The sequence below is a fragment of the Tursiops truncatus genome, chromosome 11 (genome assembly GCF_011762595.2).
Source record: "Tursiops truncatus isolate mTurTru1 chromosome 11, mTurTru1.mat.Y, whole genome shotgun sequence".
Lineage (NCBI taxonomy): Eukaryota > Metazoa > Chordata > Mammalia > Artiodactyla > Delphinidae > Tursiops > Tursiops truncatus.
In genome coordinates this window covers 45,152,859-45,169,812 of record NC_047044.1, presented here as the reverse complement: position 1 = coordinate 45,169,812, position 16,954 = coordinate 45,152,859, and the positions used below count along the sequence as shown (strand labels likewise).

The 16,954-nt window shown below is 36.1% G+C and overlaps 1 protein-coding gene across 4 annotated transcripts in view; it reads left to right on the top strand.

The window, feature by feature from the left end:
- The window catches only part of TBC1D15 (TBC1 domain family member 15), a 64,130-nt gene that overhangs the window by 31,965 nt on the left and 15,211 nt on the right, over positions 1-16,954 (top strand). For all 4 annotated transcript variants that reach the window (XM_033866316.2, XM_033866315.2, XM_033866317.2 and 1 more), the window contains exons 6-11: positions 6,685-6,787; positions 8,126-8,323; positions 9,387-9,515; positions 10,493-10,596; positions 11,570-11,664; positions 16,377-16,493. In XM_033866316.2, the coding sequence (XP_033722207.1) occupies positions 6,685-6,787; positions 8,126-8,323; positions 9,387-9,515; positions 10,493-10,596; positions 11,570-11,664; positions 16,377-16,493 (746 nt within the window). The remainder of the gene's footprint in view (positions 1-6,684; positions 6,788-8,125; positions 8,324-9,386; positions 9,516-10,492; positions 10,597-11,569; positions 11,665-16,376; positions 16,494-16,954) is intronic.

Genomic DNA, 16,954 nt, shown 5'->3' with positions numbered 1-16,954 from the left:
GCAAATACAATTGTGGTATCTATTTAGTTCTGAGCACTGTGCTGGTTGTTTGATACTTAGTAGTGAACAAAACAGGCATGTTCTCGGATATCTGAGAGTTTATGGTCTTGTGAAGGATGCTGACCAGTAAATAGCAATAAACTCAAGAAATAAGATGGAGGAAGTACAAGGAAGGGAGGAAGTATACTTCATTCAGACTGGGGGTTGGGTAGGGGTCAGGGAAGACTTTCTGGAGGAGGTAACATCTAGGTTGAGACTTGACAACTGTGTGAACGTTAGCATGAAAGGGAAGGAGATATTTAGACGGAGAGATGTTTTAGATAGAGGGACGTATGTAAAACGCTACGTAATCACAGAACAGAGTAGTTCAGTATCACAGGTCTGCATAGTGGGGGAAGGGAGGGTACAAGATTTAAAGATGAAGCCAAAGAGCTGAGTTAAGGCCAGAGCATGAAGGGTCTTGTAAATCATGTTAGGAGGTTGTTCCAGTCATCTAGTGAGCTTGTAGTAGCGTGAACTAGGGGAGTGACAAGAAAGAAGTGTTGGAGGAATATTTAGTGTTAGAGTTTGTGGTTGATTGGATATGTGGAGGAGAAAAGAAGGGAGAAGTTGAGATTTTTAGTTTGGGGAATCGTAGGGATGATTGTTAACTTCATTAATAACGTCCTCACTTTAATAGAGTAATGTCATGCCTAAATGTAGATTATATAAAGCTAGGAATAATGCAAAAGTTGAAAGATATTGACTCTATGTTTTTCGGCATGAAATTCTCTTCCTTTACCATGTTGACCACCTCTGGCTGGCACTAGGCATGCTGATTAGTACCTGTAATCATAAAGTCAGATCTGGTTGGTAGTATGTGGGTCTTGGATCTTGAAGTGAGAAGCTGTGAATAGGCTACCACCTACGGGGTTAAGTAGTTTTCAGGAGGAGCATTTATCATGACTGGGGCATAAGGCTTGGCTGTTGAATAGCAGCTGTTAAAGACTTGGGGGTCTTAGCATCATAGCAAGCTCAGTATCAATCAGTGTTGTGATGTAACTGTTACAGAAGAGCTCATTCATTCTGAGACTGTTGATTAAAGCATAGTATCTAGAATGAAGTGGTAGTCCCTCTCTACTCTGTACTGATAAGATCGTATTTTGGAGAACTCTTAGTTTTAAACACTTAGTTTTAAACATTTTAGCATTTTAGATTTTAGATGTGTTATACTAACTATACTACGTGGAAAAAGATGGCTAGTGTAATGAGAGGGATCAAAAGGTATCATGAAAAATGTGGGGATGTGGCGATTTAACTTGAAGGAGTTGTGGTGAACCATTAAATAAAACCCAAGCTGGGCTTCCCTGGTGGCGCAGTGGTTGAGAGTCCGCCTGCCAATGCGGGGGACACGGATTCGTGCCCCGGTCTGGGAGTATCCCACATGCCGCGGAGTGGCTGGGTCCGTGGGCCATGGCCGCTGAGCCTGCGCGTCCAGAGCCTGTGCTCCGTCCGTCCAGAGCCTGTGCTCCGTCTGCAACGGGAGAGGTCACAGCAGTGAGAGGCCCGCCTACCGCAAAAAAACAAAACAAAACAAAAAAAACACCCAAGCTTCTTACTATGGTCAGTGAGGGCCTGCCCTATCTTAGCTCTGTTTATTTCTTCAACCTCATCTCATGCCATTCTCTTCTATATTCTAGCCACATGGTTTTCTTTCAGTTCCTGAAATGCCCTAAACTCTTTCTTGTCTTAGGGTCCTATATGTATTTCTTTTGTCTAGAATATTCTTTTCCCTTTCTTATCCCTGAGGTCTCAGTTTAATGTCACTTCCTCAGAAGGGCTTTTCTGGATGCTTAGTCTCCCATTTAATGTAGGTTCCCACCCCCATTCCTTTTTGCTTTCTCATTCTCTTGTTTGCTTCCTTCATGGCCCTTAACAGAATAAAATCATTGTCTGTTTATTTCTGTTACGTTTTCCTCTAGAATATAAGCCCATAAAGGCAGGGATTGCATCTATCTTGTTTACACTTTCTCCTAAATTCCTAGCCAGAGTGCCTGGCCCATTTGTTCAGTAAATCTTAGTTGAATGAATAAATGGCATGATACTTACCAGTTTTACAAATAATTTCAAAAGGATTGTTAAAAGAAATAGACTAGATTTGTTTTGTATGACTCCAGAGATAAACTAGAAGGAAATAGCTCGAGGGGTAGAAATTACAAGGAATTAGCTCATCAGGTAGAGAGTTTTCTGTCCTGGATGGGTTCAAGGATAGACTCAACAATTACTTAGGTGCTTATAAGAGAATATGTACCTTAAATATGTGTTGGTGATGTTTTAATGACGTTTGTAAGTGAAACTATGTTTCCTTTTCTGTATTGGTTAGGCTTAGATATGTAGCATCATAATAATTCAGCCCAAATTAATGTTGCAGTCATCCAGTTATCATTTTTGGACAACCACAGGTCTCCCTAGTGAGGGCAGACCACTTATGACATGAATGAGAGCAGACTAGAAACCACCTTCTCTGTTGGCAGGCAGATCCAAGAGATAAAGAGAGCCTGGAAGGGGTTATGCCATGCATGCATCTTACTCTTTCCTGATCTCAGCAGTCAGATGTGTCCCTGTGAAGATTTTATTTAATAGGAGTGCATATTTCCACCTGGAAACAAGAAGCCATGGGAATGGTGTTCCCCTCTCTCTACTTTTTCATTCAACAAGTATTTTTTTTTTGAGGACCTACTATGTTCTAGACATCATACTAAGTGCTGGAAAGGAGCACTTAGTCAAAAAGATATGGTGTCTGTCTTCATGGAGTTTGTACTATTGCAGAAAAGAAAAAGATCGCTTATACAAATAATCATAAGTTTTCAGCTGTAATAAGTACTATGAATCAGGAATATAGCACGATGAGAGCATATAATAGGATAATATGTAGGTTTGTGTGTGTGTGTGTTAGTAGTAATTGAAGCTCTGAGAGAGAATGAGATTAAGAAGAGGATAAAATGGGATAGAATGTAAGCATGTGATTAATTATAGCCTTTAATGACGTGGTCAAAGAGAAGAACCTAGCAGAGGAGTCTGACTTCCTACACTCTGTTTCCTGTCTTCCCACTAGGCTTAATCACATTTATGGTCAACCAAGGATGTGGCTGTTTCTGGGAGAGGAGATAGCTGTGTAAAGTGAGCTTTAAAAGCTTCATCCTTAGTACCAGCCACTTCTCCATTGTGTATTCTCCTGTGACACTGAGGGGCCAGTTTATTCTTTGCCCCCTGAATAGTCTGAAATGTGTAAGAATAGTACATCAAATATTTTATCCCCAATTGAAGGCCCCTTTGTACACTAGGCAGAAAATAAGCATCCCCCCCATTCTCTTTCCCATCATAAATTATGCCCAACTGCATTGTGTCATATATGCTGAGTCCAGGTGGTAGAATATAGATATTCCAGATAAACAGTCACCAGTATAAAAATAAATCCCATATTTGTATAAACCATCTTCCATTATCAGATTCTTAGGGAGATGTTAAAGGTTCTTGTTTTTTATGTTCATTACTTATGATCTAAATAAATGGAATTCACAATTAAGTCCAAAGAAATGAAAAGTCCCAAATATCCCCCATTTTTTACTTTATTAGGTATCATTTCCTGTCTCTGGAGCAGTTATCCTAAGCAAAATGGTACTTCCAGAGTTATGTTCCTATGGTCGCAGATTGTTGTGGAGACCGGAAGAAGAAGGGTAGACCAGGAAAACCTTGGTGTCAGCAGCTTCGCTGGGATCCCAGCCACTCTGTTCCTGGGTCATCATCCTTCCTGTGTTTTCTGAGTTCAAAACATCAATAGAGGGAGATTCAGACCACATTATCTTTTTTTCTCTAATCAACCTAAATTGAAGAATGTGGCTTGCACCTGTGGCCATGATGTCTTCCTAACACTCCCTGTAACGAATTAAGGGTCTTACCATACAGACAAACAGAAATTGCAGATTTGCTAGGGATGTGCAGCCTTGAAAGATCGAGGTAAAGGTTGGGTAACTATGCACAGTTCCTTCTTTCAGTCTCATTAACTGGATTAGTCAGTGCAAAATAGGCCAGCTTCTTGAGGCTTATTATTTCTCAAATGGTTTTCTTATCTACTGGGATAAACAAATTGTCCTATTCATTGATATTCTTTAGTGTTCTTTGACTTATCACCATTTAGAACATGGTATTCAGCTGGGTAAAAGAATGAGCCACAGATACATTTTTGTTACATTTCTGGAACCAAGTTGGTTGCTAGGATATGAATGAAAGTTATTGGTTGGTTCTGTTAAAATGATTTTATATATTGGGCCATTTTAAAACTAATACATAAATATCCAAGCAGTAAAATATTTCCTTAAAAAGCCAAGTTGGTTGTATCATCTTATAGCACCAGTCATTTATGAGATTAGGTCCTAGACCCTCATTTATTCCCTTTGTGAGGTACATATATCCACACACACATACATATATACATACACATACACACACATATATATGTATAAATTATATGGATGAGAATAAACTATATAGTTTTGTTGTAAATATTCTGTACTTTTTTTTTATTAACCTTTTTGGCTTTATATCTTTTGCAATGATATTTTTATTTATTTCTTTAGCTTTCCATATTGGTCTTCTCGGTGGCAATATAAAATAGTTACTATTACATCTCAGTGCACAAAAATTCTTCAACTGTTATAATTTCTGAATTCTGAAGCTTTTGGGAGAGGCTCACTCCAAAGTACTTCTGAAGTTTTAGTAGTAATGCGTCTGTAGTTGTGATATTAGACAATGGTTTTCTTTAAGCCCTTTAGTAGGATCTAATAGAATTGCTGATGTTAGCATCATTAAAAGTTCTATCTTACTGCTGCAATGAGTTTTTGAAAGCCTTGAATAATGTTGTCATGAGTGATCAACTTCCCAGAATCCATAATATCCCCAGAATATATAAATATAATATTTAATCTTCCCAGATTAAATCAGTGTGGTAACCTGGCAGGTGGAAATGTAACAATATTCTGGAATGCCAGCCCTCCTTTTGGTGAGCTCTGAAGTTCTTAGCAACATTATTACCTGTTCTCTTACTGATATACTTTAAAGAATGTTTTGTTGATTTCTTCAGTGTCAACCGAGTCTAATGTGACTTCCCCCAGCACCTCATTACAGAGCATTAGGTATAAAAAAAAGAAATCCTTCCTTTGTAAAAAAGTATCTGTGGTTCTTTGTTGGTTGAGCAGTCATTTCTTCTTCCCATCTCCAGCTTTGTGACCATAGTTTTAGATCTGAAGCCATAATAATTGGCTGGGCACAGATAACTGAAGGTTGCGTATGTGTCCCCCTTCAGCATGCATAGCCAGTGTTTTGACTTTTATGATCATTTTTTTATTTGTAGTTTAAAGAAAAAATTTGACTTAATCTATTTTTAGAAACAAAAAATAATAACCATAGTACCAGCAGCACTGTGTTAGGAAAAAAATATGTTTCTATACTAGTTACTTTTCTTTTTCTGGTGCTTTGTTTACAAGTTGACCTATCATTAAAAAATGCCTTGTGAGAACCTATAGGTCTTCATGTTAATAAGCATGACCCCCAGAAGATGTTCAGAAAAATGGTGATTAATGAAAATTGAACGTTTAAAAAGTTATTTTCTTCCTACTTCAAATGACTCAACCTTAGCTCTTTTAAGAAGCTAAGGGGCTTATTCAGCTACTATTGTCTTTGATGATCGAGTGCTGTTTCTAAGTAAGAATAAGATCCTGTTTTGGATTTCATATCCCCCCAGCATTGCTGTTGCATCCTGTTATGTTAGAATTGAGAAGAGATAACTGTTATTAAAGTTCTTATCTCAAACATTTATAATAAACTAGAAGTAGATAGCAGCAAAATAATGCATTTAATTTTTGTTAAACACAAAAGTTGTGGATTTATTACAGCTGACTTACTAAATTATAAAACTTTTTGAACAGAAAAAAGACTGGATAATTCATTTGATTACTTCAAATTAGATGTCTATTTGGAAAGCATTTTGTTTATTCTGTAGTTATTAGGAAGTGTGGAGAAAAACATATCCGGAGCTCAATAAACAAGAACTAAAAATATACTGTACCTGAACTGTACATTACAACCATGTGTGTGTATAATAATGGTTGGCATAATTAATGATCTTTAACAAATAATTAAGACATTGTATCTTGTATTTTTAACATCTTATATTGCAGTACTACCAAGCTGTGGAGTGAAGTTGGAAACCATTTCAAAATAGGACATTTTCCTGTAGTGTACATATTATATATACTGATGAATCCTAAAGTGTGTTTCAACTTTCTTTATAAGAGAAGATATATTCTTATAATGGAAGATATATTTGTAAGAATTTTCTACTATAATTCTAAACAAAAGTTTGGGTTCATTATAATTTAGTCCTCTTGGCTTTACCTAGAATAAAAATATACTTTATCCCTTTTATATTTGTTAATTTAATATTTAATGTTTCATGTAGTTTTGGAACTCACTTAAGATAGTTACTAAGTACTTGCTAATATTGAATTAATGGGAAACACTTTTAGAACTGGACATTTAAGGTTTTTTGTTGTTGTTACGGAAAAATAACTGTGCATTAGTAATTATTTAGGTAGTCATTGATGCGGAGTGCTACTGTTTTCTACAAATCCCTTCTTTCTATCACAGATCTCCGCAAGACAAAAGAACACTTCTTGTGAATTGTCAGAATAAGAGTCTTTCACAGTCTTTTGAAAATCTTCTTGATGAACCAGCATATGGTATAATACAAGTATGTTTCCTTAGTCTATCTTATATTAATCTGTTTGTCTGACCGCATTATTTTATATGCATCCTACCTCTCACTTTCTCAGAGATTATACAGAATGAGGCAAGTGTCTGCATGTGTAAACCTTATGGAACTATTCTCTGTAATTTTATAGAAAGAATAATATGTGTCATACTGTTTGTAAGACTCAGAAGCTTCCTTGGTTCTTAATTACTCTTACAGCAATTTTCCCCTTTATCATAATTGAAGTTGGACATCAGATTTTTATTATCATAGCTTGCACTGATTAGGTGAAAAGTCACTGGGTAAGACACTTCGAATTAATCAGTGATAAGCTTATGCAAAAATCTGGTTTGAATTTTTATTTGATGTTTAAGTTGGTTCATTTGGGGTCAGTTTAGTCTAATTCCTCTTAAAGTATTTGAGTATATTCTTGCATTTGGCTAAAAATGTGCCCTTAACACAGGCAGAAATAAAGATAATTTATTTTTCACTCAGGTTGCTATGTAAACTAATGACATTTTTGTTTACTCATTCATTTATTCACTTATTCATTCAACAAATGTTTGCGTGCTTCTTTGTCCCACATGGTATCTCTTTTTGGTTCTGAAGATAAAGAGGGAACTTTTTAGGAGGGAGGACAAAAGAGCTAAATACTGATTAAAATAAAAAGTGAGGGAACTGTTTTTCTTATTGTGAAAATAATCATTTTAAAGATAGACCTTTAAGAAGTAACTATTTTTGCTAAATATGAATAAGCAGGCAGTTTGGGATTTAGAAGTAACTCTAGCAGTAGAAAAACTTTTCTAGGACAGCACTGTCCAGAACAAATTACTCTTGTTGGCATGATTCACCAGTTATATAATTAGATTAAAATGTCAGCTAATATTTAAATATTGTGAGCGTTTAAACTTAGCTATCAAATATTTTGTGTTAGACTAGTGTGGTACTACCCACTTCAAGAAATATTTTTTTCTGTGAAGGCAGGACTGTTAGAGAGAAGAAAGCTGTTGTGGGCCGTCCATCAGTGGAAAGTAAGCACTGCAGATATTTCTGGTGTGTGCAGATTGAATGAAGCCTGCAAATCATGTGTTTATCTGCAATTCAATCAGTAGCATTAGCTTGCTATTTAATGTACTATTTTAACCAAATGAAAAAATTGGCTTAGAAAATTTAAATTTTTCTTCCCAGAAAAAAATAAAATTTTAAAATAATCTTAGAATGCTCTGTTTTAGTTCTGATTTCCCCTCCTTTAAAAACCTTTGCCCTTTTGCCTGTCATGAGGTATTTTTATTCTTTATCTGAATTAATTTTGCCAATATTTTTCTTTCTACTGCATAGAAGATTAAAAAGGACCCTTATACAGCCACTATGGTAGGATTTTCCAAAGTCACAAACTACATTTTTGATAGTTTAAGAGGCAGCGATCCTTCTGCACATCAACGACCACCTTCAGAGATGGCAGATTTTCTTAGTGATGCTATTCCAGGTTTAAAGATAAATCAGCAAGAAGAACCAGGATTTGAAGTCATCACAAGAGTGAGTGGAGTTTATATTAATATAGCTCTTGTATTTTAGCAGGAGAAATGCTTTTTAAAGTGTACTGAATGTTATAGAAATAGAAACTCAATTTTGGTCATACCTGCCTCTTCTCACAATCCTTTATAACTTTTGCTCACTCATATATCTAACGACTAATGCTTGTCCTGCCACCAAATTCCTGGTTTCTTCTTCATCAACTACTACTTATACTTCTCTGTTCATCAGTGTTGGATCTCTTTCTTTGATTACCTTTTGATAATAATGAACAGGTTTTTGTTTCATTGAGTGTATAGCAGTGAGTAAATAGTAAGCCTTGCATGTTGCCCCTAGTTCTGTTCTTCGTAATTTTTGTTTGCTCAGACACTCTGCGCAGGCAGCTAGTCAGGACACTACTCGTGGGCTTTTATTCTTATGTGAATCTTTTCTTTTTTAAGTAAGATGGATTTTGGCCTTGAATTATGGTAAATCTTTATATATGCTCAACAAGACTTGAATTTGCTACAATTCTAGGCTGCACATAGTTAGAACATTATAAAATATCTCAATTGTAGTACTTAATTAAGGGGCTTATCTTGCAAATGGCATTTTAAAATTACCAACATCTGTTAATTGAATGAAAACCTGTAGAAAATGCCAAGTAGAGCTAATGGATCATGAATCAATTCTGAGAGCTACAAATTTTAGATTGGAAGAAAAGCTAATTTTAAATATGATTAATGGAATAATACTCTTTTTTAATAATATAGCATACCATTTAGTGTGAAGGGTCTGTTTTAGAATTTATGTGTTGAATGTTCTGTACTTATGTAATTGAAACCCAAAACAACAAATGTTTTTTTGTTTCTGAATTTATAACCCAGTTATTTGTGTATTTAGTAGGAGGGTAAAATGTATGGAATGCTATTGCAGTTTATAAACTAAACATTGGAAACTAAGGGAAAATATTAGAAATGTTAGAACTTATGTCTGAGTAATAGTATTTTAGTTTTAGTTTCTATATACCTTGATTTCATTTCACTTGTTAAAGGTGTACTCTTTATTGCTTATCTTTTTGTTTTAGATTGATTTGGGCGAACGACCTGTTGTTCAAAGGAGAGAGCCAGTATCATTGGAAGAATGGACTAAGAATATTGATTCTGAAGGAAGAATTTTAAATGTAGATAATATGAAGCAGATGATATTTAGAGGGGTAATTACTTTAGTATTTTAAACTGTTGGTGTTCAAGTTTTCATTTTCTTTTGGGAGGTGGGAGAGATGAACTCCTTTTTGATGAGTGTTGCCTTAAAATCCGTGTAGGACAGAGTGAGGTGTTTGTGATGTCCCTGAGGGTTGGGTTGGAGGGATATACCATTAAGCCTATGGAAAGGTATTCTTTCTTACTTGAAGTTCTGTGGGTTATGTGAAGGAGGCATTTGTGTTCCTCAGTGGTAGTTCCCTTATCTAGTAAGGATTGGGTTTAGAAAGACTAATCAGTTCCACTGTCTGCTATACAGTCTATTCTTCATTGTTTACGCTTTCTGGCAGCTGCTTACATCTTCAGAATCTGGAAGTCAAAAACAAGCTAGTTTTTACTGAATTGAGTTATTTTTATGTACAGGCATACCTCGGAGGTATTGTGGGTTCGGTTACAGACTACTGCAGTAAAGTGAATATTGCAAATAAGCGAGTCACTCACATTTTTTGATTTCCCAGTGCATATGAAAATTATGTTTGCACTATACTGTATTAAGTCGATTAAGTGTGCAATAGCGTCATGTCTAAGAAAACAGCATATGTATTTTAATTAAAAAAAAACAAAACAAAAAAATAATAACAGTAACATCAAAGATCACTGATCACAGATCACCATATCAAATACAATAGTAAAGAAAAAGTTTGAAATATTGCGAGAATTACCAAACTGTGACATGGAGACATGAAGTGAGCAAACGCTGTTATAAAAATGGCACTGGTAGACTTGTTTGGCACAGGGTTGTCACAAACCTTCAATTTAATAAAACATGCAATACCTGAGAAGTGTAGTAGAGCAAAGTGCAATAAAATGACGTATGCCTATATAAAACTATCTCTTAAATAGTAGTTTTTCTGTTTATGTGCAAGTTTTGTGAACTTAAAGTATTGCATTCATTTTTTACAAATGTGTTTAATATGCATGTTTTCTTCAGGGACTTAGTCATGTGTTGAGAAAACAAGCATGGAAATTTCTTCTGGGTTATTTTCCTTGGGACAGTACCAAAGAGGAAAGAACTCAATTACAAAAACAAAAAACGTAAGTAATGGTCTTTTGTGTGCTCATTAAAGAAATCCAAGTAACTCATCCATATAAAGTGGAATAGACTAGGGTAAGGGAACATATTTTTATTTTCATCTTTTTAATTTAAATATTGTGAGCACTATAGATAATTTCAAACCAGAAACACTTATTAAAGGGACTTCATTGCAGTTACATTAGTGAATATATAGAATGATGGTAAAAAAAATTCTAGTCCCCTTGTATAAACATTTTAAGCATACTAAGATATAGATTTTAAAATATATCTCATTTATCTTGATTCATTTTTACAATTATGAAATTATAAAAATGGCTCATAATTGTATTTGCTATTTAGGTTAATTACCTTTAAATTATTTTCCTGGTGCTCTTATAACATAAACTGGCCTTTTTTTTTTTGGAATTGTGTTTCTATTTTTAAGTAATTATCAGACTTGAAAAGAAACACAGACCAACTTCCCAGGTATACTTATTCCCAGTTTGTCAGTCTAACCTTTTATTTAAAGCTCACTTTCAATCATTATGTGTATATTCAAATTCAGACAGTCCTTTCTCTTTTCAACATGTTTGCCAGTCCTTCTAAGACATTTTCACATCAACAAGTTTCTGTAGTAAACTGGTTGGAAAATGGTACTCTCATGTCACATTAAAAAAAAAAAAAATCTCATAGGTTTGTAATTATTTGGAAACTTTAGTGGCTAAAGTATTTAATGACTGGAATAATTTTAGTTCTGATATTACGGACTGAAGTAAATGTTTCCTTAAAATCATATCTAAATTATTCTAGTAGTTTAAATAAAGTTTATGACATGTATAAAGTTATTTTATTTTTCCTTTGATTGTAACTTTAAACATTTCACTATCATATTTATAAATTTACATCTCACTAGCACCATAAATGCTTTGATACATTAAATTTGTTTTTTAGGTGTTCAAATAACCTTTTTTGGTATAAAATTGTTTTCTATAGTGATGAATACTTCAGAATGAAACTACAGTGGAAATCTGTCAGCGAGGAACAAGAGAAGAGAAATTCGAGGTTAAGAGATTATAGAAGTCTTATTGGTAATTTTTTCTTAATTTTGAAAATGCATGAGAGGGTTGCATGGAAGTGTTGATAAGATTTAAGAAATGCACGTATATACTACAGAGTTAGGGCCCAAATGAAAAATCAGAGGCTTGTGGCAAAGATTCTTACCACAGAAATACCTAGAACCTCCTAGGGCAGCCTTCAGAATGTGATTTGGGCACTCTTTCTAGCTGCAAAGCCTCTATCTGGCTCTCTAGCCCTCCAAGAAAGCTGACATTGTTGTGAACTTGGGCCAGATAATAAAGGTTATAAAACTTTCTCTCAGAGAGGAGGAGATCAAGATGGTGGAGCAGAGGATGCAGAGCTCACCTTCCCCCGCAAACACATCAAAAATCATCTACATGTGGAACAGTTCTCACTGAAAACTAACTGGAGACTGGCAGAAAGACTCCTGTGCAGTAAGAAAGATAACACACGATATTGAGTGGGAAGGAAAGAGAAGTGATGAAGTTGGGACCTGTGTCCCTGGGAGGAGACTCAGAGGAAAAGGGAGATTACATGGATGGAGAGCCTCCTTGGGGAATGAGTGGTCTGAGCCACATATTGGACAGCCCAGTCCTGGGGTCCAGCAGAGGGAAGACAAGCCCTCTTGGCTGGTTGGAGGGCTGTGAGACTAACAGGAGGGCTGTGGGAAGCCTGGACTCTGCTCTTGAGGAATGTGCACATGCTTTCTTGCTCCTGAGGCAGGGTGGAGGGGGTGGATTGAAGACTGTACGAGTGACTGGTTGGTTTTCTGTGACCGCCCCAGTGCACACCCTGGCTTGAGCTAAGCAAACACCCCAGCCCCTCTTGGAAGATCGGCTGTGAGACACAGAAGCAGCTCAGACCTGAAGCAGCATATGAGCAGGGTGGGGGCAGCCATTACTGGCACTTACACAGGCAGAACATCAGAAGCAGTGTGAATGTCTGACCCTTGCTGGACCACCGTAGCCCATGCCCCTACACACTCGGAATGCCCACACCAGCCCTTCCTGTTCCAGCACTGTCCCCAGTGGAGGAGATACATGGGGGTGCACACGCCAAGGGGAGGAAGCGAGCTTGGACTTGGCCCTGGCCCTAAAAGGGAGGTGACAGCCACCAAGCAGAGGGGAAGTCCCAGGTCACACCTGGCTCTGGCCCTAGGCCCTTCATCTCCAACCACACCTCCTACCAAGGTGATAGCTACCAGCATGCTCTCAGGAAAGATGTGACCCGTGTTCAAGTCAAATCCAGCTCTCCCTCCAAAGCCACTGGGCACACGCTAACTGTATAGGGGTTCTCCCACATGATGACACCTTTAAACGATTTCTCTATCAAACTAGGTGAAAGTTAAGCAAAATGAGAAAACACAGGAATTTGTCTCAGTCGAAAGAGTAAGAGAAAACCCCTGAAAACAGTCATGAAATAGAAATAAACAATTTACCAGATAAAGAATTCAAAGTATTAGTAATAAGAATGCTAGCTGAAGTAAGGAAAGTAATAGATGAACATAGTGAGAATTTTAACACAGAGCTAGAAAATATAAAAAAAGAATCAGAACTGAAGAATACAGTGACTGAAATGAAAAACACCCTAGAAGGAATTAATAGCAGACTGGCTGATATAGAAGAACACGTAAGTGGTCTGGAAGATAGGATAATGGAAATCATCCAATCAGAACAGCAAAAAGAAAAACAAATTTAAAAAATGAGAACAATTTAAGGGACCACTGGGACAACATGAAGTATACCAACATTTGCATTATGGCGGTCCCAGAAGGAGGAGAGAGCGAGGAGGTTGAAAATGTATGACATTTTCCCACAAAACTAGAACAGATAATCCTAAAATTAATGTGAAACTACAGAAGACCCCAAAATGCCAAAGCAATCTTGAGAAAAAAGAATAAAGCTGGAGGTATTATGCGCTCTGACTTCGGACTATACTACAAAGCTACAGTTATTGAAACAGCATGGTACTGGCACAGAAACAGACACATAGATCAGTGGAATAGTATAGAGAGCCCAGAAACAAACCCATGCACTTACCATCAGTTAATCTACAACAAAGGAGGCAAGAATATACAATGGAGAAAAGACAGTCTCTTCAATAAATGGTGCTGGGAAAACTGGAGAGCTACGTATAAAACAATGAGATTAGAACATTTCCTCATAGCATATACAAAAATAAACTCAAAATGGATTAAATACCTAAATGTAAGGTGTGAAATCATAAAAATTCCTAGAAGAGAACATAAGCAGAGTACTCTTTGACATAAATTGTAGCAATATTTTTTTGAATCTGTCTCCTAAGGCAAAGGAAACTAAAGCAAAAATAAACAAGTGGGACCTAATTAAACTTGAAAGCTTTTGCACAACAAAGGAAACCATTGACAAAATGAAAAGACAACCTACTGAATGGGAGAAAATATTTTTAAATGATGGGATTGGTAATTGGTTAATATCCAAAATATATAAACAGCTCAAAAAAACCAGGCAACCAATTAAAAAATGGGCAGAAGACCTGAGTAGACATTTTTCCAAAGAAGACATACAGATGGGCAACAGGCACGTGAAAAGATGCTCAGCATTGCTAACCATTAGAGAAATGCAAATCAAAGCCACAGTGTGATACTACCTCATACCTGACAGAAAGGCTATCATCAAAAAGACCACAACTAACAAATGTTGGTGAGGATGTGGAGAAAAGGGAACCCTTGTACACTGTTGGTGGGACTGTAAATTGGTGCAGCCACTATGGAAAAGAGTATGGAGGTCCCTGAAAAAACTGAAAATAGAACTACCGTATGGGCTCTAGGCGCACGGGCTTCAGTAGTTGTGGCTCCCTGGTTCTAGAGCGCAGGCTCAGTAGTTGTGGCGAATAGGCTTAGTTGCTCCATGGCATGTGGGATCTTCCTGGACCAGGGATCGAACCCATGTCCCCTGCATTGGCAGGCGGATTCTTAACCACTGCACCACCAGGGAAGTCCCTTGATATCATTGTTGATACCTTTTTGTTTTCTGCCTGGCATGTCAGTACTAAATAACTATACAAGAGGAAAGAGAGACAGATAGTTCATGAGGGCACAAATAACTTTTTACTGTGTTTAAAACACCTATTAAGGCAGATATTCTATATTGGCATTATGACTATGTAAATTGTGCTTGAGTTAATAAAAAATAACTTATCATGTACCTCTATCAACTATGATATGAGAATGAAACATTTTGGTGTTTTTAAATAAAATTTGACATTTGTAGCATGATTTTTTGGTATTGCTTTTCCTTGTTTGAAAAATGTATTCACAGTTCTATAGATATATGCTATATTTATATTTATTAAGCTATTTTAAGATAGCTCAGCAAAAAGCTAGAATATTGTTCTGCTGATTTTTAAAATGCCCTTATAGAATCTAAACTCATATCATGAGTTTAGATTGCTTTGTTGAAAAATACCTCCTCATCTCTTCACAACAATTATTGAGAATGTTTTCAGATTATTAAATTTAATGGGGGGAGAGGACAGTTATAACTTTTAAACAAAATTGATTATAGAGTAAATTAATCACTTTAAATTTCTTTAAATTATTTTTTCGTAATTTACTGAGGGATTGAAGTTTGGGGAATGCCTTTTTAGTTGTTTCACAAGATGCATCTAGCGGGTATCAGTGTTTATTAATTGAATTGTCAGTACAACTTGAGATACACTCCTGGTGATGTTTCTAAAACTGTTTTTAATGTCTTAAAATCATTTCCAGAAAAATGTGGATTTTCTTTTTTTTTCAAAATTAAAATAGATTACTTATTTTATATGTAAACTATTTATTTATTTATTTTATATGTAAACTGAATAATGTATATATGAGAATGAAGAAGTAATTTGTCCTAAAGATGGTTATGGAACATGACAAAGAAGTTGACAGTACTTCTCATAATGAATGAAGCAATTATGAATGAAACAAATGTTTGATTACACTTGATTGCATAGTAACTTTTTTCATTACTGTTTTCAAGTAATACTGCCTATCACATGTATTCATGACTGGCATTTTTTATATATATAAATTTACTTTATTTATTTGTTTTTGGCTGCTTTGGGTCTTCGTTGCTGTACGGGCTTTCTCTAGTTGCAGTGAGCGGGGGCTACTCTTTGTTTCAGTGCACGGGCTTCTCATTGTGGTGACTTCTCTTGTTGCAGAGAGCACAGGCTCTAGGCGCTCAGGCTTCAGTAGTTGTGGCTCACGGGCTCTAGGGTGCAGGCTCAATAGTTGTGGCGCACGGGCTTAGTTGCTCCGTGGCATGTGGGATCTTCCTGGACCAGGGCTCAAACCCATGTCTCCTGCACTGGCAGGTAGATTCTTAACCACAGGGTCACCAGGGAAGCCCATGACTGGCATTTTTATTGCTAACTAATGTGAACTATTACTTGGTGTTGGTTTTAATTAATTGAATGTATTTCCTGCTATTCAATTAAAAGATTTCTATGTTTAGATAAAAATTGAAAAATATTTAAAAATATACCCAAGAGGAGGTTGACTGACTTCGGAAAAAAATTCCAAAATGTTACTTTATTGCATATCTGAAATGGAATTTGATGAATTTTTTCATTTTAAAAGCTTGGCAAGAGAATAAGATTAATAACAAGAAGAATAACTCTGTACTTGTAAGATGTGAGCTTTATAAAAATCTGTTATTCTAAAGGTTTTCAAATATGTGATGATTTTCTTCCTCAGAAAAAGATGTTAACAGAACAGATCGAACAAACAAGTTTTATGAAGGCCAAGATAATCCAGGGTTGATTTTGCTTCATGACATTTTGATGACCTACTGTATGTATGATTTTGATTTAGGTAAGTTCTCCTCTAACATCCTAATTTAAAGATATTATGTATGTTTATTTTAGAATTTAAATTTATTAACCTGTTAGGAACATGTAAATAGTTCTGTGGCCTAGTTTTTATAGGGGTGTTCCACAGGGGACTGGAAACTTAAAAGGCTTTGGTTCCCAAATTGTGCACCAAGGAGCACTGGGTTGCTCATGCAAACTCATGGGGACAATGTGGGATATTTTAAATATTTGAGGGAAATATAGTGACATCTGTAGGACACTGCTCTAACTACTAACTGGAGTAGTTCAGGGTTTCATCATTAGATCACCAGACTCCTTCTGATGAAGTTATATCTTTACAAAGCAGAGTTTTTGGCCTTGCCATGATAAGCAAGTACTGTGTGAAAATAGATGAGGATGGTGGCATCCAATTGGATTCCAAGGTTTTGAGTAGTGTAGTGCCCAACAGGTGCTAAGTTAAAT